Raw genomic sequence first — 25,167 nt, forward strand, 5'->3', positions numbered from 1 at the left:
GACCTTGTTTGGCCGGGCGACGTCTGAGCCGGCATGTGATTCATATTTATCTCTCTCATGGTATGAGGTAGGCAGTAACTCAAAGGGTCTTGCCTAAGGACCCAGACTGGATAGCTCAATTTCACTGTTGTATCTTTGCCCCGGCCTGGATTTGAACCCAGGTCTCCTGGGTGAAAGTCCCTAATATCCAACTCTAAGCACTGCAGGGCAGAAGGGATGTTTTGTTACCTGCTCCAAACCAAACATTAAACTACTACTTTGTCAGCATAAAGTAGGAAAATTTTAGTTTTAAGATTTAAATCACATCTTGCTTCATTTTGATACCTAATACATGACCGTAGCTGCTGATTGAGCTAAAAAAAAATACACAAATCTAACAAATATTCAAACATACTTAACCAAAACAGATACTTTCAGCTGTAGTGATGCATACAAGGTGATTCCAGTTCATGTGAGAAGAGAAATATAAGAAGCTGATTTATGTTGGCACCAAATGTAAACAAATGGAGTTAAGTTCAGGAGGAACAACATGTGTGTAAGGGAAATAATTAACCTCAATCAACCATGAAGAGTGAAGCTACAGCCCTGTCTGGGCTTTTTAAGTTACTCTATCAGCTGCAGTCTGTCTCCACAGAGGTCTGACCTTTATTAGGCAGTTCAAACAAACAAAAAGCATTATTTCTTTATGAAGGAACAAGAAAAAGAACGTGTCAATAACCTTAGTAGGTAGAGGATTGTTACTGTGTGGGGAATTTGTTGTAACATATAAACAGCAGAGTGGGAGTGTGACTGGGAGGGCAGGGGTGGAGAGAGTCAGCCAGAGTAAACATGGTGGGCTGGTTGGGACAGAAATAAAGCAGGGAAGTTTAAAAAAGCTAAATCATCGCCACTGTTTTATGTCGAAAGACTTGTCTTCCTTTTGGAGACAATACGGCTGCACGCATCCTGCTTTATACAGTGGAAAAGTAAAAAAAAAACCTAAACTAAACAGAAAACAGAACCTCATATCTGAGCTTTGTGCTAGTCTACACAGATTACTGACCACCTAGCTAACCCTCCCGTGGCCTTTGGGTCAAATTAACCCGAAGTTACAGTGGCTTCTCTATCTCTTTCTCTCTTATGATGGCTTTAGGAGGGTTAATATAGGAGGAATACGACATGTTTTGGTGCATATGTTGGATTCGTTACAAAGTGCAGGAGCAGCTTGAGGCTCAGTATGAAGTCACGTACACGCTATTCCAGCTGCAACACTAACATCTGCACTTCTACTCACGAAGCAGCCTTTTTCTGGAAGAGTTTAGGTCATTTAATAACCTGAGGACTGCCGTGTGATGACATAAGTGAGATTTTACAGTCTGCCATGAAAAAACCCCCCAAAAAAACACAATGGATTACTCATCAGAGCAAAGTCCTTGTGTCATATACTATAAGACAAACCTTGGTTTAATTTATTTATCCCTTTAGAAAAGGATGAACGTGTAAGAGGGTAAATTAAGAGACTTTGGAAGAAAATCAAACCACGCAGATCTCTTTACAGAGGTGATCCGAGACCTGACCAAATATTACAAAAAGATTTAAATCATTTTGGTGACACATCAGGGGTTAAACCCGGGTAAATATATAACAAAGTAATGGGAGAAGGAGCTGGATTAGATCAACGTTAAGGTAAGACTTTAGGTGTTTCAGTCATTTCATGTTGACTGACAACTTTTCTTCTAAATGTTAGAAACAGTCACCAAGAAAGAATGGTTTGTAAGGAAAGAAAAAAAATGGACCCAAAACATTTAAATGGATGAATCGTGGAGAAAATAGGCAGACAAAGCAGCACTTTGGGAAGAAAATTAAAGCCAACAGATCTGGTAGCTCCTTTCAGTTTGGTCAGATTTAAGAAACAAACAGATCTGAGTGCAGAAAGTAAAGTTTTGAACATGTTTGGCTTCGAGGCAAGACTGAGAATCGGTTGTGGTCTACATAACTCGATGTAAAACGAATCAACAAATAACATCCCTTTTAAATAATCTGTGGGAAAATCCTTCATGCCAGCAATGGGACTGACGCTTCTGCATGATTTTTGTTGAAACTGGACCCTCAAGTGTATCAGCTTTGACTTTGATTTTAGATTTTTCTGTTCATTCTTTTGCTCAAATTTAAAATAAATTCAACTTAGCCCGATGCAATGCTTTGTTGATCTAACATACGGAGAGAAATAAGCAAACTAACGGGATTTGAAAGCCACCGTAACTTCCACTGATAAAACATCTTGAAGCATTCAGAGATAAAGCAAACATAGCAGCCCGGTCAATCTGATTACTGCCAGCTGACTTCCTATCAGGTAAAACAACAGGTTCTTTCCATCCATCCCATCTAGGATAGACCAATGATAATGTTTATGGAGAATTACAGCAGATGGTATTGATTGTGAGAAAAGTGCTCGGAAGCGAGACCTCAGCGTTCACCTTGCTCCACCGGCTGAACGTCAGCAGAAAAACACGACCTTGGAGAGCAGAGAGAGCTCGGGTTTCATGGAAACGGAGACAAGACTTTTCAGCAGCAGTCCACAAATGTTAGCGCAACTTGTTTTGACAGTCTGTCTGCTGAAGCTGTTTTTTTTTTTTTAACACTACTTGATGAGAAATACAGCTACAGAGAAAAGAGGAAGCCGCTTCGTCCGTATTGTCAGTTTGTTCCTGGAAAAAAACGGCAGTTCAATCAACACACAGGGACCCGGCTACATCATTAGCAAACATGGCGCCAGCGTGGATATCCTGTTTGGCAGAAACATGCGGCGGGTCACTCGGGTTCAACAAGCCTTAATAATCACGACCTTCGTGCCAGAGATGACTTAAAGAATTTGGAGCGTACCTGAATTACGCCCATACAGGAATCCAGGAAAATGGTTCCTTTGGGCTCTTTGGAGATCTTCTCATCCTTGTAGAAGTTCAGATTAGACGAGCCATCGCCGAGCTGGGTTAGGTGGAAATATCTCCTCTTGAACGACTGAAAGAAATCCCCAAAAAATGGAAAAGAAAAAGTTACGATCTGATAATCAAATCCATATTAACACTTCAAAGGTATCCATTAATGTGTTGGCTCAGTCTGTAAACATGGGCGATCCTGGCTGGGGAGTCAGCTCTTTTCTCATTAACCCGTTCCAGGTGAGACCAGAAAAGCTCTGAATGTGTCCATTACGGTGGTCTCACCCTCATGGTGACACTGATGGCACTGTTCATGTTTCCTTTGTAGAGCCAGCCATGTTTGGAAATCCCACCTTTCTGGGATCCTAAGGAGGCCGTGTCCTTCAGGAGACAAAGACACAAGAACAGACAATATAAAACACACCAAAACAAATTCAGTTTATCTCTTACCAAGCCCTAAAGTCTGACATTTATGCAACATATTCAAAGATGTCATAAATCCTGAAGATATATTTCTGATGAGGGAGCTTTGAAACGGAGTAAAATTGCAAAACACATGTATGCATTTAAAAGCAAAAGAAAACGTAGACACGGCTTCATTTGGACATGTCTGCAGTGAAGCATCATAAGAATAGTATCATGTCACTAATTAGTGACCCTGCCAAAGCCTCGCTGTGCAAAACGCTTTTGATCTTGCAGTTTGAGACGACGCAGAGGCCGACGCTGCACAGAGCCGTCTCAGTCCAAACAAGCAGGCAGGCGAACATAAAACAAGTTCCGACTTTAAAGCAAAATAAACTCAGTCTTCAGAAGGAAGCTGCGACACACACTCCCTGCTCGGGCCTTTCACAGATGACCAAAGACACCGCGAACCAGTCGCTCTCATGATCTGCAGAAATAAAGCAATTAGGAGATGACTGATGGAGGAGACAGCTCTGTCCTGGTTTGGATCAGCTTATCGGAAGGACTTCTCCACTTTAAAGAAGTGCACTCAGTGAAAAGAACAAATGACCTTTCAAGATGTGTTTAAAAAAAAAAAATCCAAAATCGCTTATTCTTCTTCCATTTGTCTAATAAAGCAAAAATAAAGGGGGATTTTGGAAAGCGCTGGCGTGACTTCTAACACTTTCAGCGTGGAGGACTGGGGTGTGAGTTGAACAGCAGCTGGGAAGGTTCATTTCTTCCCGTCTGCGTCTAGACAGACTCTACAAGTTCAGGCCAGAGAGGCAGAAAAGTCACTGAGTAATTACCAAAAAAAACAACAACCCGAAAAACAAAACAGGAACCTTTGTTCAAGGAAGTCACAACCTATTTAGTCTAATAGGCTTTCTTTTATGTCCTTCATCTGGTTATTTTCTTCTTTAAGTAAACCTGTTACAGATTGGGTCCAAAGGTGATTTAGATCCTGATTTTAGTGGGAAAGGAAACACTTTTCACTGCTTTTCTTTGGTTGCACTTTCCCCTCGATTCCCATTCAAAGCTACTTTGTTACCCGTAGGAGGCGCAGTTTGACATTTGGGAGGAGAGCAGGATGGGATCGTCACACTACATCTTCTGAAGCAGCCTGACCCTGCACAGCTTCAGATAACGCTTGTTTGGACAACAGCTCAGTATTAGCTTCGCCGTTTCTCGAACACTCCCGCCGACTCGGAGTGTTTCTCAGGTGACTTATGAGCCTCCCCGCCGCAGACGCCTACAAGCTGTTCCAAAGACAACAAACACACATTTAATCTCTGCGGGTACTACACACACCCTCTCTGTCATACGTGAATTAGCAGGGGATGAAAAGAGCCAAATGTTGCGCAGGAGCACTGAGATCTCACCAAGAAGAAAACCTCTCTTTAAAAAAAAAATAATAATAGTGTAATTGCATCTAATTTTCTCCATTAAATGCAGCTACTATTACAGAAAATTACTTTTTTTTCTTCGTCTCACAGCTACAATGGAAACGGGAAAAGGTCAAAGTGGTGAAAGGAATAAAAGTAAGATATGTGGGGGAATAAAACAGACAAAAATTTGATTCTAGAAATCAGTTCATAAAGTTGAGTAAAAACATCATTTTCAAACAACAAAACTTTTGTGACACAACCTGTTTTGTTACTCTGTAAGCATTTTGGACACGTGGGCTGATAGGGGGGTCAGTTTTAATGTCCTCACCTAAATTGTAAAACCATGCTGCTGGTACACATAAAGCACGGGTTTTTAAATCAACCTGCTAAAATAAACTCGGCCTTTGCTGATAAACGTTTCATCTGGATGTCAGATGATTTCCACTGCTGAGCATTTTCAAAGGGGGGGGGCAGATGGGGGCCACTGATAATCTTTGAGTGGCAGACCATAACCTAAAAGCCATAAAAGATCTTTAGAAGCATTATACAGCTGTTCTCACACAGTTTAGCGCAATATTGCAGTTAACTTCTAAAATGGTCAATTTATAGAAGTGGCTCCTGCCCCCCCTTGTCCACCTCTTGGTGGCGCCACTGCATGTAAGCATGTGATGCTGCAGATATTGTCCAGACTTAATATTTCCTTCAAAATAGCCATATCCACCATCCATAATTCTTCTAGAATTAAACATTTGAATCATGTGTCGTTCATGTGCTTTGAAAACCCCATACAAGGCCGTTCAGTAAACAGGAACAAGTTTTTTTCCCCCCTTTTTGCATCCTGAACAGCACATTAATTAATTGTTTTTTGTTTTTTTTGACAAAGAAACTCACCTCATCTTTGTCGACGTCCTCGTCCACCTCAAACACATGAACAGGAAGTTTATCGGGCCGCGACACTTTGCTGTAAACACATGTGGATTATATTACTACACAGTATTCCAGTATTGTCCATGCTTTAATGTTTCCGTTTACCTTTTGAGGTTTATTTGAAATATTTTTTTCGTTTAGCAGCTTTCTCAATAAAGTCAGGAAGTAAAGGTGGCAAACGAACATTTTTATGGTTGTTAAAATGCAGCATTTACAGTAACAGCTCGTGAAAATAGGTGTATCCTCCCTGCTGGAAAACAATCATGTGCCAAATGAGAACCTCACTATAAGTGAAAACAGTGTCAAGCATTTTAACAGACGATCCATGTCCTGTTGCATTGTTTTAGTTTCCCCCAAACTGAGTGAAGTTAGAAAACATTTGGCAGCAGATGAGGTGAGAAGGACACCGTCAGCTCGCATCCTAACACGCTAACGGTAAAATAGATGTTCTTCAGGGAAGAGGCCCGAAGCCGATGACACAATCTCTTGACAATGAGGGGGGTTTCCACACCGGCTGCATTTTGGAAAATTATGCAGAGCTCAAAAAAAAAAAAAGAAAAAAAAAGAAACACTCTTCGGTGGGAAAATGAGACTTATTTGTAACTTGTGTGTCCTTGTAATTCGGTTACAACAACATTTTATCTGAAGCAGGGAACGAAAATAAATGACAGCTATGGCATTCATATATTACAAAGTACCTGTTCCGACTCGCCTGTCATACCAACGTCTTTGCACACAACAAATCTATCTTTGCAAACGCAGCTCACTGCAGAGCTCAGGATTTAAACGTACTTTGGAAGCTGCCGGAAGTCGCCAGAATAGTCCTCGTACTTGTAGTTGACGACATGCCAGTCCGACTTGTAGGTCTTAATGCACTGTGGAGACAGAGGAGATCAGCTGTTGCCTCACAGCTCAGTTTGCAACAAGCAGACTTGCATAGAAATCGGCCATCTTGTATTCAGTAAGACATGCAGACTCATCAGGGTAACACAGAAAGAAACGCCTTATGGTTTAAAGCAATTAATGCCAGATTGTGTGTTTGTCGTGAATGACTCCCAGCTACTAGCACATCAAATTTTATCTTGACATCTGTAAAGCTGACTGAATTAAAGCCATTTTTGTGTTGGCTTAGATCAATCAGATCTTAAATGGGACTAACCCCAAACGTAGACAAACCTCCAGTGATTACTTTCTAAAAATTTCATTAATATTTATCCAGTGGTTCATGAGATATTTTATTTGACCAGCTACACAACAGGTAAGATATTAATTGTTCATAACCTTTCCATAGAACCATTGATCCGTGGGCCTTTTCACTCACCTGCCCAAATACTGACTGGATGATTACATGGTGAAAGTTAAAATATCTGATGAGGAACTGAGCCAAGCAAATCTAAAACAGGTGGAAACTTTACAGATAGTAGAAGAGCACAGGAATCCCCCTTCTCGCTCCCATCTAACGTGGAATCAAATCAAGGCTTCAGCTTTTATTCACATCTACTTCACAACTAACTTAAACAGACCCTTCTTTTCTGTCTTTAACTGACCTTTGCAGTCCTGCAGTCTTCAAACTGGTCACAACCCAAGAAATGTAACTTACTAACGGGCTGACGAGTTGAACAAGAATGTGTACAAGATAAAGAAATGCACAAAATTTATATCAATGTAACATTCTTAGAAAAACTGCAAAAAGATAAGGAGTGTATGGTGACTCCACCTCAGCCTGACCATCCCTCTGGAAGGGAGTGTATCACTATCCTCGTTTACTTGGAAAGCAGACATCTGTTCATTGTTAGAGCCAGTGATAGGAGACGCTCAGCGCTATCTGTTCTACAGAAACCCCGCGCTGTTTACAAGAAGTGGCCCTGCAGAGAGACGAAACACAACCTGAGCTGAGAAACAGAGAGGCTCCCAGTCTGCGCAGCTGTCCAGGTGACGTCAGGCAACACTCGCGCCGCGCCTCCGTATCGCTACGACTTCAGACACACGGCTCTCCAGGCGCTGACCTGCGACCTGGAAGGTGAACTGTCAGCAGGCGGCCGGTGTTCGGCCCTCGGAGGGTCTGAGCTGAATAATTTGACTCGATGAAGATAATTAGCACCTATATTTTCATTAACAAATAAAAGCTCAAGAAAGACTGAAAACTACAACTAAATTAGATATAAAAATTCAACTTGTTCAGCTGAAACATAAAATACTCATGAAATCATTACCTAATATTAGGTAAAAATTGGCTTAATGACTCATATTAATGAAACTAGTGAATTTACAAATTGACAGACTTTGCTGACCACCTTCTAAGTTCTTGGATCAGCTCTTCCATGCACGTTTTTCAACCTTTAAAGAAAATATAAATGTGAGCATTTGTAAAGCAGGTCATCATGTAAATGCCTGAGTCTTCATATGTTTGTTTGTTAGCAAAATATCTCAAGCGACTGGACAGATTTCAATGAAACTCTCAGACAGTAATCACTGGATGAACCTCTACAACTGATAAACTTCGGGAATCGACCTGATTCAAGATGGACGCCACAGATAACCACACAAAAATGGCTGTTACTTAATCAGTTTTGCAGATGCTGAGCTAAGACTGGGTGTGGCAGTAGCTGAGAGTCATCCACGACACATACTTTAAGCGCTAACAGATTGCACAAGATCTTTATTTCAAACTTTGACATGCCATGAGGTGAGCGATATGCTTTTCTTCAAGGCATGCTTATTTCTTTTAAGTTTTAGTTTTAGTGCAGAAAGGTTTGATTCATAAAGATTTAAAAAGCTAAATTTTAGCACCAACTGCTCAACAGAATGCCCTTAACCATTTTGCTTCCGATTAATATTTCCCCCGAATTTTACTGTACAAGCGCTTTATTCCGTGTTTGGCTAAATATTAATAAAATAATGAAGTAAGACGCTGATTAGAACAGGATTTCTGCATCTTTAAAACCGATTTACCTCTTGGACAAACAGACTCTGGGCCTCCCGCTCAGCGTTTTCAGGCACTGTGGGGTACAGAGTTCTTCCTTGGCGCCTCAGAGTTGAAATCTATGGTGGGGAGAAAAAAGAAAGAAAAAGACAGTCATAATGGAAGATCTGCAGCATTTCACAGAAACACGACCAACAAAATAATTCTGAAAATGAAACAAAATGTGAATGGCAGGACGTCCTTTTCCCTAAATATTCCAGCATGTTTTCAAATGGACACACAAAGTCTTTGCGTTCCTTTTAATATTATCGCAAATTTGAGAACAGATCAGTGGCTTTATGATTCAAGAGAAGGAAAACACAATCAATCTGATACCACGACTGTCCACAGACATTTGTTTCTAATTATCACTCTGTTCAGTTTGCAGATGAACAGTTTCACAACAAAGATCAAGACTGCACTTTTAATAAAAGCTTTGTATTTGTGAAAAAAGCCTTAGTTAGACTGTAGGGTTTCAAATTTAACATTTAACTTGTAATTGCTTCAGTACGGCTCCTTCCACTTTATCCAGAATGCCTGATAAAAACAGAGACGGCACTTTTTTAATGATAAAAGGTAGATGTATGATTGTGCCAAATATATATTCCTTTTAACATCACCGAAATGATGCGATACAAATGTCGTTTTTCATTAAGTGTTCATCCTCGGTTGGTTCCAGTTATAAAAACCTGACCTTTAACAGATTTAAAAAAGTGGTCAAATCTACAGCAACGGCTCAAAACTCTGAAAAACCTAAAGACAGACTGACGTAAAATCTTTGTGTCATATAAACTGAGAATGAAGTGAAACTGGTTTCTTCCCGTGTCTCCATCAGGGCCTGCAGAGAGGATTAGGTCCTGGTTTAAAAACCAACCACCCATAATCCCTGCAAGCTAAAAGAAGACATAAATGCAATCTGACATCAATTAAAGGAGGAAGGCAGCTTCTATTGTGAGCTTCACCTGTTTCGTTTGCAGAAGGTACGATGATAACTTTCCTTTATTAAAATAAAGCATTTTTAAGAAGAATACAATCATTTTGTTTGAGCTAAGAGTCCAAAATAAAAGCTTGCCTACGCAGTGTGTGAATAACTTTAAAGTTCTAAGTGCGTATGACAATGGCACAATTGTTTCATAGAATTAGAAGCAAAGCATATGAAATTAAATCCCACACTAGTTGTAATTAATTGAATGTCTGCCATTCTTGATGTCTAGACACAGAACTGCCGTCTGTGTCTTCACCTCCCTCAAACTCCATAACCTCACGTTCGACGCATAACTAAGCACCAGTTGTGTCAACTAAACCAAATTCCACGCAGGCGCTCGTCAGTAAACGTGAACTTCCCTCTTCCTGCCTGCTAGCAAGGTTTCCTGCAGGAAAGATTACGATCTTTACAATCCAGGGATGCAGAAGTAAACAAACAGTGAGGTAAGAGGGCAACAGGAAGTGTTTAACTGGGTAACAAGTCACCATGAAGCGCAACAGGACTCCCAGGAAAATAAATAAATAAACAGCATGGGATGAATGTGTGACACTACCTTATAATTAATTTAATTATTGTCATTTTATAAGATTATCTGAGCCAATTCAACTAATCGACTCAACTACAAAACCATCATATCTAAAAGACAAAACATGGACAAACCAGCTTGCTAAGCTAAATGCTAACAGGGCTACTATGATATTTATGGTGTGTTGTTTTTAATTATTTATTTAATTTCTGAATTCCCTGTTGGAAAAAAACAAAATGTCCCCTTAGGCTGGAATTCTGGCTTTAAAAGGTCGGAGCTTCCTCGCCAACCCTGACCTCAAAATCCAATATGGCTGCCCTGAGCAAGAATTAAGATGATAGTGGCAGTTTTTATTTTCATTTCTGTTCATTTGTATCCTGTTAAATCAGCCACATACAAAGTGTTTTTCTACTTCTGTTATTGAAAATGTTGCTACAGTGTTTGAATCCATATAATAAAAAAAAATATCTGCTGGTATTGCTAATTATAATTAGCTTGGCTAATGAGCATAACTATTAAGAAGTAGTACTGGTTTTCCACAGTTAAGTTGGGTTTTGAACCCATAACTGAGTTGTTTTAGTGCCTAAAACTAAAACAAACAAGAAGAAAGAATAAAGTTAAAGATGAAGAAGGGTGAAAAAAATCAAGGAATCTGATCCAAAACTGTGCAAATTAACCACATTAAACTCAAAACCAGTTCTGAAGTCTTGTACTGCGGTGTACACATAAATAGAGCACTATTCAGCAGAGCGTGTCATTTTATTTTAAATTTGACTGAAATCTTTTAAGTGGTATATGCTGGTTTTATTGTAGAGATGACTCAAAAAAAGTAAAAAAGAAACATATGATATTTGAGGCATAGTTCAGAAAGAATAAAGGTTTTAATTCAGAGGAAAAAATGAGAACTTAACAAAACAAAGCAGGCCTTTCTTGATGTTTCTGCAGACTTATTAATACTAACACAGAAGACTTGTTTCACCGGCCGGAGCTGTCATTTAAACGCAGTGTGAGAAGGCAGAAACAGATGTAAGGTTCTGTGCCTCAGTGAGTTTTTATTCGTCCTCGGTCAGAATCACCTGTCAGCCCCTGACAACAAACACTGGCACTTGTAACACTGGCATGTTATCTTCACGACAGCAGGCTGAGGAGACAGTCAAGGCTGCCGTGTTGTTACTCAACACGCAGCTGTCAGGCCTTCCAACTCAGACGCAGCTCCTACGGTCAAACCCAGCACGTCCTCTGCGGCCACCTTCATTCTCGTTCACGGCAGCTTCTTCAGCCGAATCGTAACTTTCTGTAAATATACCTAACAACGAACAACTGTTAGACGTTCGACCTTCATCTTGCAAAAAACTCTGTGTGCAAATCAATCTACAGGGTGGGCCATTTCTATGGATACACCTGAATAAAATGGGAATGGTTGGTGATGTTAACTTCCTGTTTGTGGCACAGTAGTATATGGGAGGGGGGAAACTTTTCAAGATGGGTGGTGACCATGGTGGCCATTTTGGATCCAACTTTTGTTTTTCCAATTTGAAGAGGGTCATGTGACACATCAAAACTATTGGGAATTTCACAAGAAAAACAACGGTGTTCTTGGTTTTAACTTAACTTTATTCTCTTATGAGTTATTTACAAGTTTCTCACCACTTATAAAATGTGTTCAAAGTGCTGCCGTTGTGTTGGATTGTCAATGCTTCACACACTGATAGCAACACCGCAAGTTAATATCACCAACCATTCCCATTTCATTAAGGTGTATCCATATAAATGGCCCACCCTGTATAGATACTGGGACTCAGCTAATGCTCACATGCTTAACAAAGTGTGATAAATGGAACCTGTAGCTGTTTAGTGTTGGCCCCAGATTAGGTAACATCATCTTTTACGCAGCGCTGACAAATACAGACATGAGAAAGAGTTGGCTGGTAGTCAACAAGGGTGTTTCCTCGGCTGTTTGTAACAACGTGTACTGTAGGTTTACTTGAAAAAGCAATCTGGGCCAGTTTGTGCCAAAATCAGGAAGAAACGCGTAGACGCATCCCAAACCTGCGAAAAGTCGAGTTTCTCCTTTGTTGTGACTGAAGCAGATTTATATTAACACTCAAACCATCAACCTGACACAGGGTGGATCCTTAGAGTTTTAGAAATGATCAAGAAGAAGAAAGAAGCTCTGACCCAACAGGAGGATGGACAGAGGGACCTTTAGGGACGTCCTGCTCCTGGGGTGTTAGCAGCATTACATGTAGGTGCAGTCGGAGGAAAAGCAGGTTCATTTACTACTAAAATCATATTTATTGTTGTCCGGTTAAAATGTGAACTCACATACTTCAGCATAAGCAACAGTTTCTGGACTTCACACTTGTCAGGTTTGGGGGTGACAGAGAAGAACCCTGAGTGCAGACTCATTTCAAAGAAAACTAATTTATTAAAATAAAACAAACAAAAAGGCTGACGTGGCAGCAAAAACTGAAACTAAGTACAAACATAGACAAACAAGGTGTGGCACAAAAACATGGAGCAAGACAAAACCAGCAGGGAACCAAGAACAATGAACCAGCGACTAGTGGGAGGAATGACCGGGCATTTGAGTGCTGAGGGTAACGAGGGAAATGGAAACAGGTGAGTGGAGATGATTACGGACAGGTGGAGATGGGCGTGGCAAGAAGGGCAAAAGAGTGACGGAGGAGGAGTGAATAATGAGCAGGAACACAAACAGGAAAAACCCAAACTGAAAACACTAATTAAAACCCACAGAGAAACCATAAAGAAAACAAAACAGAAACAAAAAAATCCAAATCCTCACAACACTGTTCTTAGATTAATATTTCTCTAAAACGCACAAAAAAATGCACATCTTAATACAGCTTCATGCTTATTTAAACAATGATTACAGGAGCTAATAAACCCTCAAAGCTTGCTTTAGAATTAAACCTCCAGCCAATTTTTTATTTGATTTGAAAACCAATTTGAAGAAAAACAAAACAAATGCAAAATCACCTGAGAGACATGACTTGAAATGTAATATATCGTATAAAAACCCCAACATGGCACGTTTTTGCTGATTTGACTAAATGAAACTAAGCTAGTTTTAATCTATTAACAGTACGTTTTTCAAATTCCCAGAACAGAATAAAAAGCTAAACTAATCCAGCGAATGATGCTTTCATCATTAATTAAAAACGATAATGTTTAAAACTGCCTCACTCCTTCTCTGACAGCTAAATTACATACTGCAGATTTTGGAAAAGCTAACATTGTTGGATGTTATAACTGGTGAAGAATAACTGATTCTCTCCAAAAATATTTCCCTTGGATTTCATGATCTAAACTGGGAGGGTGAGGAAATGGAAAAATAAAACAAAAGTTTCAGACGGGACAGAACGTTCCGTACCTGTACAGTAACATTTTATAATGTATACACACTTATCACTGCTCAGCTCCTTCTGTTTTTGCCTTTTTTGGGGGCTTTTTAAGAATAGAGCTTCGGGTGTAAGGTGTTAAAGTCTTCATGAAGCCTCCACTCTCAGGAAGCATCTCGATAACGATCCAAGCCCAGACTGACTCTGTAACACTTTAAATGCACAGCTGGGAGACAGAGCGGTGTGAGGACATGTTGTCCATCTCATTGTTGCTTTTAGAGAAGGACATCCTTCAAAGAGCTCCCGTTTCCTGCAGAACCAGCACCAGTCCAGATTTCCACTTCAGATTTTCCGCCCGCCGCAGCGTGGAAAGCGTGACAGATTAAATCGAGCCGAGTGTGGCTACAGATAACGCTCGCTCTCACAACATCACAGACAGCCTGAGCCAATTAAACCAATGGCCCCCTGGCCCTTTACTCGCCACAGTGTAGAACGATATAAACAAAAGGAAAACCACACCCAGCAATCACAACAGTGGCCATGCCTGGACCAAAGAAAGGTAGGTAAATACTGACGTTAGATAACACTAATTGGAACGACCTATTTATAGATCTAAAACACATTATCTAAAAACTATGTAATAGTGATTTACCGAGCTGAGCAATGCTAACTATTCCAATCAATTAGATTTTTGTCATCCTAAGTGTCTGATTTTTCCACCGAGCTGCAAAGCCTTAATGGAAACAAACCCCCTCATCCTGTCTGTGTTACTGCTGCTCCCTGAGCTACACAAAACCACTAAATCTGCATCACTTTCACAGTTCGAACTGCACAAAATATTGAGATTTATCAGCATCCCAATGTCAGTGTGTGCAGTATTAATATAACAAAAGAGTGCAATAAATCACAGACACATGCATGCCAAATCTGGCAATCTGATGGACCAATTCAGCTGATTTAAATGACAAAAATCACACAGCTTCAGGATGACAGAACGGAAATAGAGGAGTGAGAGAAATGTGCGTTTATCGCAGCTGATAGTGTTATTGCACCGCGTGACGATAATAATGCAGTTGCATGTTTTCCTAATATCATGCAGCCTCCCTCCTCGATCCTTTCACCTCAGATTCTGATTTATCACCGTCAGTTTGGATGTGACGACTGCCAGAAGCTATGAAACTCACCTCAAAGTCCTCGAGGGGGAACTGCAGCATGTCTCTGAGGACATCGCTGAGGATCTGCGTCTTTCTCTGAACCAGCACATTTTCATAATCCAGCGGCTCGATCACCTTCGGTTTCACCTGAAGGACACAAACAAAGAGGAATTTAAGATCGCAATGATCAACGAAGACGATAGGTTTGACACAAGTCGGACATGAACGGCCATCAGGTAAAGACATCTGTGCTTATTGCGGCGTGCCGAGTGGACAATGCCTCATTGTTGCGATTCTCAATCGCAGAGCTGCTCAGATGAGACTTCACATTCCTGCTCACATTAAACAACTCTGACGTTAAATCCGTCAGAACTCATTTCACAACTTTTGCGAGGGTCTGTGTGGAGATGGACTGGGCAATATTCAGCTGAGACGGGAAAAACTCCAAAGAATCGAGCAAGGCTTCACTTTAGACGATGCAGACGTTCCAATCATGGGCCCATCTCCGAATCTGACTGATTGGTCAGACACAGAGATGGGCCAAACAAAACCAGCAGAAAAGAATCAGTGTCAAACTTCATTAGTGTCAAGATCTGGAAGCTGCCAAATAACAAAACAGAAAAAAAAGATGATGGAAAAAGTATACATTGCTTTTGCCTGACAACAGAAACAAAAACAATACAAAAAGTTCCATTGAGTGTACCTCTCAAGAGCCTCTGAAGATCTATTTACTGTAGCACAGCTATTACACAGATTAGAGAGCACTAAATACATTAAGAAAACAAAAAATACCTTAATGAACTTGCCAACTAAAACATGAAAATCCCAGGAACCATTTTTCACCCCAATCTGTTGAACCGTAGAAGTCCCAAACACGAACAAGCGTAGGCTGGGAGATGATTCAGTGACCAGAGTGGGCTCTACAGCGAATAATCCAGTTGTGCTGTCACACTGGGAGACATGCTTCCTCCAGATAAGACCTGCTGTCTGTTAGGTAGGCTGTGACGAGTCAATCACGACCTCGTCTGTGCCGAGACACTACATTAGCTTCACCATCTGAAGGGTCGTTGTGAAACCAGGCACAGCAAAAACAAAAACATCATTAACTTTAAAGCCACTTGTAAATGTTTCTTGACAAACGTTCGTGAACATGGACACACTTTTAGCAGGCAAATATGGATTTAGGCTTTTACATTAACTTTCCAGGCAGAAGCCTGTGAGCCGCAAAGATACAGAGGCTGTTAGATAGAGAGTAAGCTGTCAACGCTAAGAGCTGATTGGCTGGGCGGATAAAGCTAAGAGCCAGGGAGACGGCGAAGTGAAAAATGAACAACAACAGGCTTTGGAGCTGAGTGACAGAACGGCTCACTCTTTGCCTCCACATCTGGGACTGATAACTCTGACTTGATGTCAGAGGAAGAGTCATGAATACTGACAGGCTGAGGCACTCTGCAGAGCTGACGGAGCAGGCAGGACCTGGTATCACTTTGTAGGACACAAAGAGATATCAGAGCAGAGACAGGGCCATCATGTTTTACCTGAATGTGTATAAACAACAGGCCTATTTCACTTTGGCTTGAAAGAACAGGACAAAGATGGGTGAACTCAACCCAGAGCTGCATTCCACTTCCACTGAGTAGTATGCTGCTCTTATTGACACATCTGTGCTCGCCCTACCTCTTTCACCCTTCAAATGAAGTCATGCAATAGGTATTAAGGAAAGGTGGAGTGATGGGGGCAGAGGCTGCTGCCCCGTAAGACGGGTAAGCCTGGATGGAATTCACGATGTCTGCGAGATAAGATGCCTGTCGCCTCGACTCTCCAAAGCTCCAGACCCGATCAGACGAGCTGAACCAGGTGCAGAAGCCTCAGGTTCATCAGATACACCCAGCGTCACCGTTATGATGAAAGGAAGACTCACGATGACTCGGAGCAGATAGCTTTATCAGGAGCTTTACGTAAACCCACTGAGTTTGTCTCAGAGCTACGTTACTGCCGTGTTCAGCACCATAACACAGACAACATGGAAGTCACCGCTGCACGCACCTGATGACGCTGCGGGACTTAAAACCAAACACTTAATATTTCAGCAATGAAGCAAGAGAAAGGTTTGACCTCGTATTAGTTATGTTAACCTTTTCCCACCGGTGATGCATTCCTGAACCTGCTCTGTTGTTGGGTTGTTTTTTTTTGACCTCTGGGTTCACCCACTTTGCTTTGTCAGTGGCTCAGAGTGGTCAACCACTGAGTCCACTCAGCACTGAGTAAGAAAACGGACAGAAGCTTGGTCATTCGCAGCCCAAAGAGCTGACCACGGAGAACAGACGTAGTCCCAACAGTATATATTCTTGCAGTCAGACCAAACCTTGAGAAAGCATTTAAAGCATGTCCGTTTTAACAGATTTACACAGAAGTCAAGATTCCCTTTAAGACACACAAAACAGTGCTTGGAAGTTATGGGTGTATGATCTCCCCCAGTCCCTCCCTACGGTGATCCAGCAGCTGTTTATCTGCACTCCTCCCATCACAGCACCCTCACACGGCTTGAAACAATGGTCCTGTGTCATGATTCTCTACCGAACGATACTCCTTCAACTCAAATCTGTGCTGACTTTTGAGCCAAAAAAAAAAAAAAACGCTTTACGAGCGTTGGCAGTCTTTAAACTAAACCTGAAGTGCTCCTTTCATGCAGGTAGTAAAGTTCAGCGTTCCTATAAGTTGGTGCTGGAGTTGCAAGTTTTTAATGTGAGTTGGCAGCATTGCGGGTAATGAAAAAGATGCTCACATGACACCTGCCTCAGGGTTTTATGGCTGTGGTTAATCTAACTTGAACTCCAAGCCGAAACGTTCTAGCAGATCAGAACAACTATAAACAGCGCGGCAGATTTTCTCCTTCTCTGTCTAAATTCATTACAGGACTTACCACCACCTGTGGCACTGACTCTACATCAGCCTCAGCTGCAGCCAACGTCCTGAACTGTCGGGGGCTCTCTATGACCAGCTCCTTCTTTGGAGATTTACTAGCCCTTCCTTGCATTGTCAACAGCTCTGCGGAAATATCTCTGATTTAGATCCCAAAATGACGCTCGCTGCAAGCATGTCAGTCAGAAAAAAAAACTCTTTGGGTAGAAAAAAAAAAAGTTAGTAGTTCTCCTTCTCCAACTCAAGCTCAGCTCAGACTGCTCCGACTGAGAGCGGTGGACTCACACCCAGGCTGAGGAGGAGGCCCCTCCTACACTCCAATGTGCAGCCAGAGGGAGTTAAACACCCTCTCACCCACATATACACACACACATACACAGAGACACACACAGACACTATCTGACCCCACACCATCCACCTGCACTGTGACAGAGGGCTGACAAGAGAAAACAAAAGAAACATTCCTCCGGTCAGAGACCATCCACGCCTTGTGTGAAATAAGAGCTTCAAGAGGAAGAAACTTGAGGAAATTAAGACAATACTGATGGCTTTTTCTTATTACTAATCATCTGCAGAGTTTTAAAGTTTCTTTTGTTTCTAAGAGCACATAGCCAAACCTATCAAAACTTAAAATTCCTTCCAGACATTAACTGGGGACCCCTGTCATTCCAGCCCGTGTAAATGTGTCTGACAGTGATTTCTTTCTATTTTCTCATCTGCCTCTTTGAACTGAGAGAATCCCAGCATTGAGATTTGCGTCCAGCTCCGGCCTCACTGCTTGTTGATGCAACTGCTTGAGGGGCATTCCAACCCGAAGCAGCCCCCGTGGTGGCCCAGCCAGGAGCGGACCTGACTTACAGATTCCTCCGGCGGGCCACAGCAGGGGAGGATGTTATCTTTTCACGCCTGCTCAAGGCCGCTCCCCTTTCCACTGTCATGTACTCCTATGAGCCTCCCCCATGAGTTGATAAATAAAAACCTACATGACATCAGAAATACATGCAATTTATGCTGTATTACATCTGACATCCTTAAGTATTTGTCAGTCAGTATCACTCTTTTATTAAGTGTAGCTGGGTATAAAAAAAGTCCAAAAATAAATACTCCAGATCCCGGTCCTCTCTGACACCAGGATATTTTTTAGGTTAAACTAAATTCTGTCTTTAAACTTCTTTGCTTGACCTGAAGGCTTCCAGAATCCGATTTTTTTCTACCATTAAAACCATTAACAGAAAATGTCAAGCTGCTTCTTTTGCCATGCTGTGCTCATTCTTAAAGTATGCGCCAGCTCTTTATTTCTTCTATTCCTCACAGCGTATAAAAACCAGCTGCAAACCCCGGGCTGCGAGTAGTCTGGATCGATTGCTCCATTCAGCCTTTCTGACACGGATGGTGGCACTTTGCAGAATCAGAACCAAAATATGTGGTCATGGTACAGTATGTCTTCTAACTCGTAACTCTTACGGACATGTTAACAAGGCTAAAAACTTATTTTTATCAGAGTGGACTTCAGTATATGCTCAAGAGAACATGACTCAGTAATGCTCATGCTGTTACAGTAAAGGAGACATGAATACACCTTCCTGCTGGTTTGCATGAAACCAAATCAAACAGAAACATACGTCTGTCTCCTTAAAACTGTCTTCTTTTTCTACAAATCCTGTCTCTACATAAAGCACTTGAACTTTTTTAAAAATTATTATTATTTTATAAGATCTGATGCTTATTAAAACCAGAGGACATTTTACATCCTGACAATGCAGCTCAGCCTGCCTCCCTTTTATTTATACTTTATTTACTGCATCACATTATAGTTAGTGCTGCATTTATTTCCAGATTTACTGACACAGTTTAATCCACTGCATTCACTACACAAAAGTACCCAATCTATATTGAAAGCACATTGGTTGGAGCTGAGACTTCCCTGTACTGTGGTTAAAATCTGCATCCTGTCCTAGATGCAGTATATAGTTTTTTAAGTTCAGTTTAATATATTAATATCTATTTCACAGTTTTGAACCATTAAGTTTATGACAACAAACAACTTGCAGCTATAAAGGTTACTAAAAATATGTTGTTATGGCGCCATGATCACATTTTTCGGTTTGCTGCTTAAATCAGATTCCCTGGAGATGAACCAAGGCGTATTTCTTTAGGCAAGCTGGCACAGAGGTGTAAAAGCTCGACCTGCTGAGCCCTTTTTACTGGCAGAACAAATGCTCGAGCTGATAAATCAGATAAAAACAGGTTCATTGGCCACCTTTTCAATTCAAATGAACTGATTGCACAATTTCACGCACGGAGAGAAGTTGCTTCTGAACACGAGCTTCAGTTTTATGGCTGTAATTTCAAAAAAGAACCACACGAAAATAAATACAAAGCAAATTATTACTTCCTTTCATTTTGATCACTCGCTCGACAAATTAGGGATCGTTCAGAAGTCTGAAACTTGGCTTAAACAGCCAACCTTTTAAAAAACTAAACCCATATTTTCATGTTTTCATGTCATTGTGTTTTGCATCATCACAAAATAATTGGGCCAAACTGAGACAATATGACCAAATAAATTCTATTCACTGTGATTCATTATCCCAAAAGCATAATTATTGAACCTGTTTATATATCATTTTACATAATATTGTTTTATTTATACATTACCTAACCACTGTCTGTTTATGAAGACATTAGATACAGTCTACGACTGAGATTTCATTAAGTAATCATAGTTTTTATCTGCTTCTGGTCATCAGTTTACTTCAAAATGATCCAAAGAGAACAACAATGTCTCTGTTTACTGTAAAATATAAGTGCTAAAACTGATTTTAATTATCCAGATGTTCCCTACATTTATAAAACTGTGGGATGTGAGTACGACTGGCCTTCTTGGTTACATAAGAAGACTTCAGAGCCAAAGCAAAACAGGGTGGAACCTGGAATGTAACAAAACACACCACTCCATGACATAGTCTGCACCGGGACCCAATAACACGCAGTTTGTTTGGGGTTCGTTGTCCAGAACGTTCTGATCCGTGAACTGAGAAACAGATTTGAACTAATAATAAATACACACCGTTCACACCTTCTGTTAGGAATGTCAGAAGTAAAACATAATCACATGCTTTAATCTCATTTAACAGATATTATTCTATATTTCTATTGCCTTTTTTGTTATTTTGTCAATGAGCTTGACTATGGTGTTGCAGTTTTTTTTTTTTCATCATCATAAAGCAAAAACAGACGTCTCACAGAGCGCAAATAAATAATAAAGTTTAACTGCAACAAGGGTCGCTAAATGATGGACTGCAGTCCAGATCTAGACCCAAATGAAGTCTTATCCAGGTCCAGATCAGGTCTTGAATTTCTTTACAAGACTGTTTTTTGCTTGTGCATGTTTTGTCACATTTACGATAATTCAGTTTAAGGATTTTCTAGCCTTCATGGTAATTTTCGCAGGCTGGCCCGGAGCCACCCTCCCTCCGTTTGCACCGGTCTGTGGGCTGGAAGCCCGCCTGCAAACAGACACAAGCCCGATAAAACAAACCCATGAGTAAGTGAGGAAAATCAGCATGGCTGTCAGGACAAAAAAAGAAAAGTTGAGAGTGAAAACAGACCTTTCTGGACGGACCGGTTCACATCCATGTCTCTCATATGGTCAAAGAATGAACAAAATCCTCTACGCAAAGCATTATTACAAAATTAAACACAAATTATGTGAGCAATCACTAAAATCTACTGAGAGCATGGAAGATAAATTAAAAAAAAAACAGCTTGATTGTTTAGAAACACACCTGGAGTTTGAGTCGACATAAACCAAGTCAGTAGATGTTGAAAAGTTTGAAAACAGAGGAAATAAAGAAAAAGAGAGGATAAAAAGCATAGGCAGTGTTGATTATCTGTGAAATGAGATAAATCACAGAAAGATTTTGTTGATGGAGAGATATGGACTGCTGCTGCATTGCAACATAAACAGGAAATTATTGTGGAGGGCAAAAACAGATATCTTATCTGTAATCTGTGAATTCTTTCTGCTTTGTATCATGAATGCTTTGTTTGACATTTCATCACCTCTCCAAGTAAACTTGTTTCCACTCAGTTCACTGGGAGCAAAGCATCGCAGGTCAAAGTCAGAAGTGGTACTCCTTAAAAATAATGAGAGAAAAGCTCTTTTGTCATCTAGCTGGCGTCACCACGTTATCTTGTTGTTGTTCGGCTGCAACAGCATTCCTCTGATAAAACCTGCAGAGCTACTGTTGCATTATTGCTGTGGACATTAACCATATTCAAAAAATAAAGTAAAAAAAAGTTCAATATTAGCAGAAAATTCACTTCTGCATAGCTTGGACTGCTGAGACTGTGTGCGTAAAGGAGAATATATATATTTGGCCCAACCTCATCCTCGGTTTTTAACACATCACACATTTCCAGAGATAATGACCTGCCGCAATCAGAGGAATTAAAAAGACTAGCACAATGGCTGATGACTTTTTATAACCGGACTTAATGGATTAAAATTGTGCAACAATTTTCAAAATGGCGCACATAAATTTTAAGCTGTTTGTACAAAAAGTAGGTTTGCATGGGAGTTAGTGAAGAGTACAGAGCGACTTTACTGGACTGTGAAGCCAAAAAGCAATACAAAATTCAAAGAAAAAGACAAAAATGACCTAATTAAGTACATAATTCAAAGTAAAAATGCTTAAATAACACAACACAAAGACAAAAAAAAAACAAATAACTACTTATATAGAAATGCAATTTGCAGCAATTATGACTTGATAAAAATATATAGTTCCAGTTAAATTTAGACCACAGTTAGCTAAAGCAGTTTAGTCTTTATAACTTTGCTTTTATAAGATATAAACATTTTGAATCAGGGCCCGAGATGCCCTTTCCCTCTCCCTGTGTGGTTTTTGTAAGGCTGCATGTAGGGGTTGAAGTCAGCTTGTCGCTGTTCCGCCTCTGAGCCAGCAGGAGAGGTAGTCACAGAGCCGAGTTGCCTCCTGCAGCGTTTCATTCTCACCAACTGTGCTGCGATCTGAGATGCTGTCTTCAGTTTTTGGTGCATTTTTGAACAGCTGAAGGTTAATTGGCAGTCTGATCATTTAGGAACTGTTTTTTCAAACGCAGGAGCCAATTTGACATCTAATTTTAGATACATCTACTAAACTTTTTGTTTTCTGACCAAATTTATCTTGATTTTAGCCAAGACATAAACATACATTCAGACATCTTTTCAATCCCAAAATGCCCAGGAGGTATGGTTCTAATTATGAGCCCTTTAACACATTTTGTTCCGTCCAGGGATCCAGCTGCACTCTGACAAACTAACCATATTTTCTGCACAGATTTAATTCTTGCTTCAAATGACTTTACATGCCGATGGAGGATTAACTGATGCTGTTTGGACGATAACACCATCCCTGAGCCAAAGGAAACCGCCATGCCCTTGACCTAATTCCCTCCTATCAGCCGGGCCACTGTCACTCAGCACTTTGAATCTGAGAGACATCTCACACACACACACACACACACACACACACACAGTGGGAAGTAAACACAAACAAGAGGGGAAAGACAAGCTGGTACGGAGCAGCAGAAGCTCTGCCAAGCCTGCTGGTTCCCAGATGAAGAGCGGTGATTGATTTCCAGCAGACACAGAGCTTACTGTCCCCCTCACTTAACCTCCTCGCTGACATCCCTGCCCTCAGAGGCTTTAACCCGTGCAGTGCTTAGCAGGAGCCAACATTCAACCCTCCTACTGCCCTACATTTTATGCAGTCGGCTCTCCTGACTGCACGCTCACACGGCTGAGGCAAGACGACGGTCGCTGCCCTGAGAAATCTGCCGAATATGAAAGGTGATAGCATAAGTGCGAGGAAAGTGTTGCACTCAGCAGATCTTTACCTTCTAATATCACTGACATCTGAATGATTTGTTCTGTTTACATCTAGTATCCTAAAAGGATCAATTAGAGTCACTGTTGCAGAGTCAAGATCTTACATCAAACATCGGATTTAGTAGCACTTTAAAAATAAATGTTTTAGACATTTTAAAAAAATTGTAATAATCAGTCTAGCAAATATTTTAGATGATCAGCGGGGATGGCTTGTAAAATATAAGACAAATTTATCACAGTATCAACGTGGGCAATATCAACATTGCAATGGACCAATATTGTTTTTGGCCAATCCGGTTTATTACCACTGCCCTCGATTCCCACACCCAGTGTGATGCTAAAACACACAGAGACTGCTGTGAGCATTGTAACGACACAAAAAAGTTAAAGGTTAAGGCATTCCTTGAAATAATGCATACCACCTCCCCCACCTATCATAGAACAGTTATAGCTTTCTATAGTTTTCTAGTCAACCCTAAATGGTATTATGTGTGCTCCCATGTGATAGTTTTAAGCAAAAACATGACCCAAAGTGAAGTGCTCAGAGCATATGTTGCGGATGACGCTCAGCTACTACCACACTAAATTTTAGCTCAATATCTGTAATACCGGCTGTGATATAGCTATTTTTATGTTTGCTAAGATCACTTAGCTGTGGCGGCAACCCTAAATGGGGCAGTCTTCAAAAGTTAATCAGCTGTAGACATACGTCCGGTTGTTACTCTTGGAGAGTTTCATCGAAATCCATCCACTGGTTCATGAGATATTTTGGCTGACAGTGCAGACAAACAATCGCACAAAACATGAGCAAAAAACGTCACCATTCTGCCTTCGGCAGCAGGCAATAAAGAAGTGAGAAAACTTGGGTTTAATCACAACCGATATCATCATCACAATATTTAATTGTATTTCTGACATCGTGCAGATCTACTCCTATAAGTTTGATGTATTTTGCAGTTAATCTCATCACTTAATTCAACACTGAAATAAGTTCTTCAAGAAAGAAAGAAAAAGCTGATCCCTCACTGTGTTCTTGCTTGTAAAGAAATGGTACTGATATTTAAGTGTGCTGAGCATCTGTGTTTTGAACTGACAGCGGTGCAAACAGTAAAGTAAAAATACACAAATAAAAACTGGTTGTTGCTCATTTCAGCTTCAGTTAACACGACGGGGGCGGATTTGTTCGTTGAAAGAAAAGCCATCTATGTTTTCGTGAGCACACAATACCTTCAGTATTCTCGGTGTCAGCAGAGCGCGCGACTCTCTCCGACTCAGCGCTCTCTCAGCCTCAGATGGTCCGCTGGGCTCAGCTGCTTCCTTGCAGATGTAGCCCGTGCAGTTCCTCTCCAAGACCGTGCGCAGCCCATCAATCACCACGGCGCTGGTGGTGCACCCCATCCCTCCGCGTCCGAGCGGGCATCAGTCAGGAGAGCCTGCCGCTGACCCAGTTTGCCCCACTCTCATCCCTTGCTCCTGTCTGCTCCATGACCTGCGAACCTGCACCGTTCCTCGCCCGGGAATGAGCAGTCGACGCCGGGGCAGAGGAATCCAAAGAGCAAACTGATGCTCTGTGTGCAGTAGTTTCTGAGCTGCTGGTGGAAATAAGCCAGTCAGCAGAGGAGATACAGTGAGTGAGTGAAGCAGAGCGGAGAATGAGGGATGTGGGTGTGTGGGGGGGGGGGGGGGGGG

General features: G+C 41.1%; 1 protein-coding gene across 7 annotated transcripts in view; it reads right to left on the reverse strand.

Annotated features, from left to right (window-relative positions):
- Positions 1-25,167, reverse strand: part of zmp:0000001200 (dedicator of cytokinesis protein 9) — a 76,921-nt gene that overhangs the window by 31,003 nt on the left and 20,751 nt on the right. For 4 of the 7 annotated variants that reach the window (XM_037976250.1, XM_037976249.1, XM_017422681.3 and 1 more), the window contains exons 2-7: positions 14,691-14,807; positions 8,624-8,713; positions 6,464-6,546; positions 5,636-5,705; positions 3,201-3,296; positions 2,863-2,997 (exon numbers count right to left, since the gene is read on the reverse strand). In XM_037976250.1, coding sequence (XP_037832178.1) covers positions 2,863-2,997; positions 3,201-3,296; positions 5,636-5,705; positions 6,464-6,546; positions 8,624-8,713; positions 14,691-14,807 — 591 coding nt within the window. Of the gene's footprint in view, positions 1-2,862; positions 2,998-3,200; positions 3,297-5,635; positions 5,706-6,463; positions 6,547-8,623; positions 8,714-14,690; positions 14,808-17,583; positions 17,852-25,167 lie in introns of those variants that run through there. The other 3 variants (XM_017422679.2, XM_037976252.1, XM_017422680.2) reach the window with 2 other exon arrangements.

Source organism: Kryptolebias marmoratus, linkage group LG6 (genome assembly GCF_001649575.2).
Source record: "Kryptolebias marmoratus isolate JLee-2015 linkage group LG6, ASM164957v2, whole genome shotgun sequence".
In the NCBI taxonomy this organism is placed as follows: Eukaryota; Metazoa; Chordata; class Actinopteri; order Cyprinodontiformes; family Rivulidae; genus Kryptolebias; species Kryptolebias marmoratus.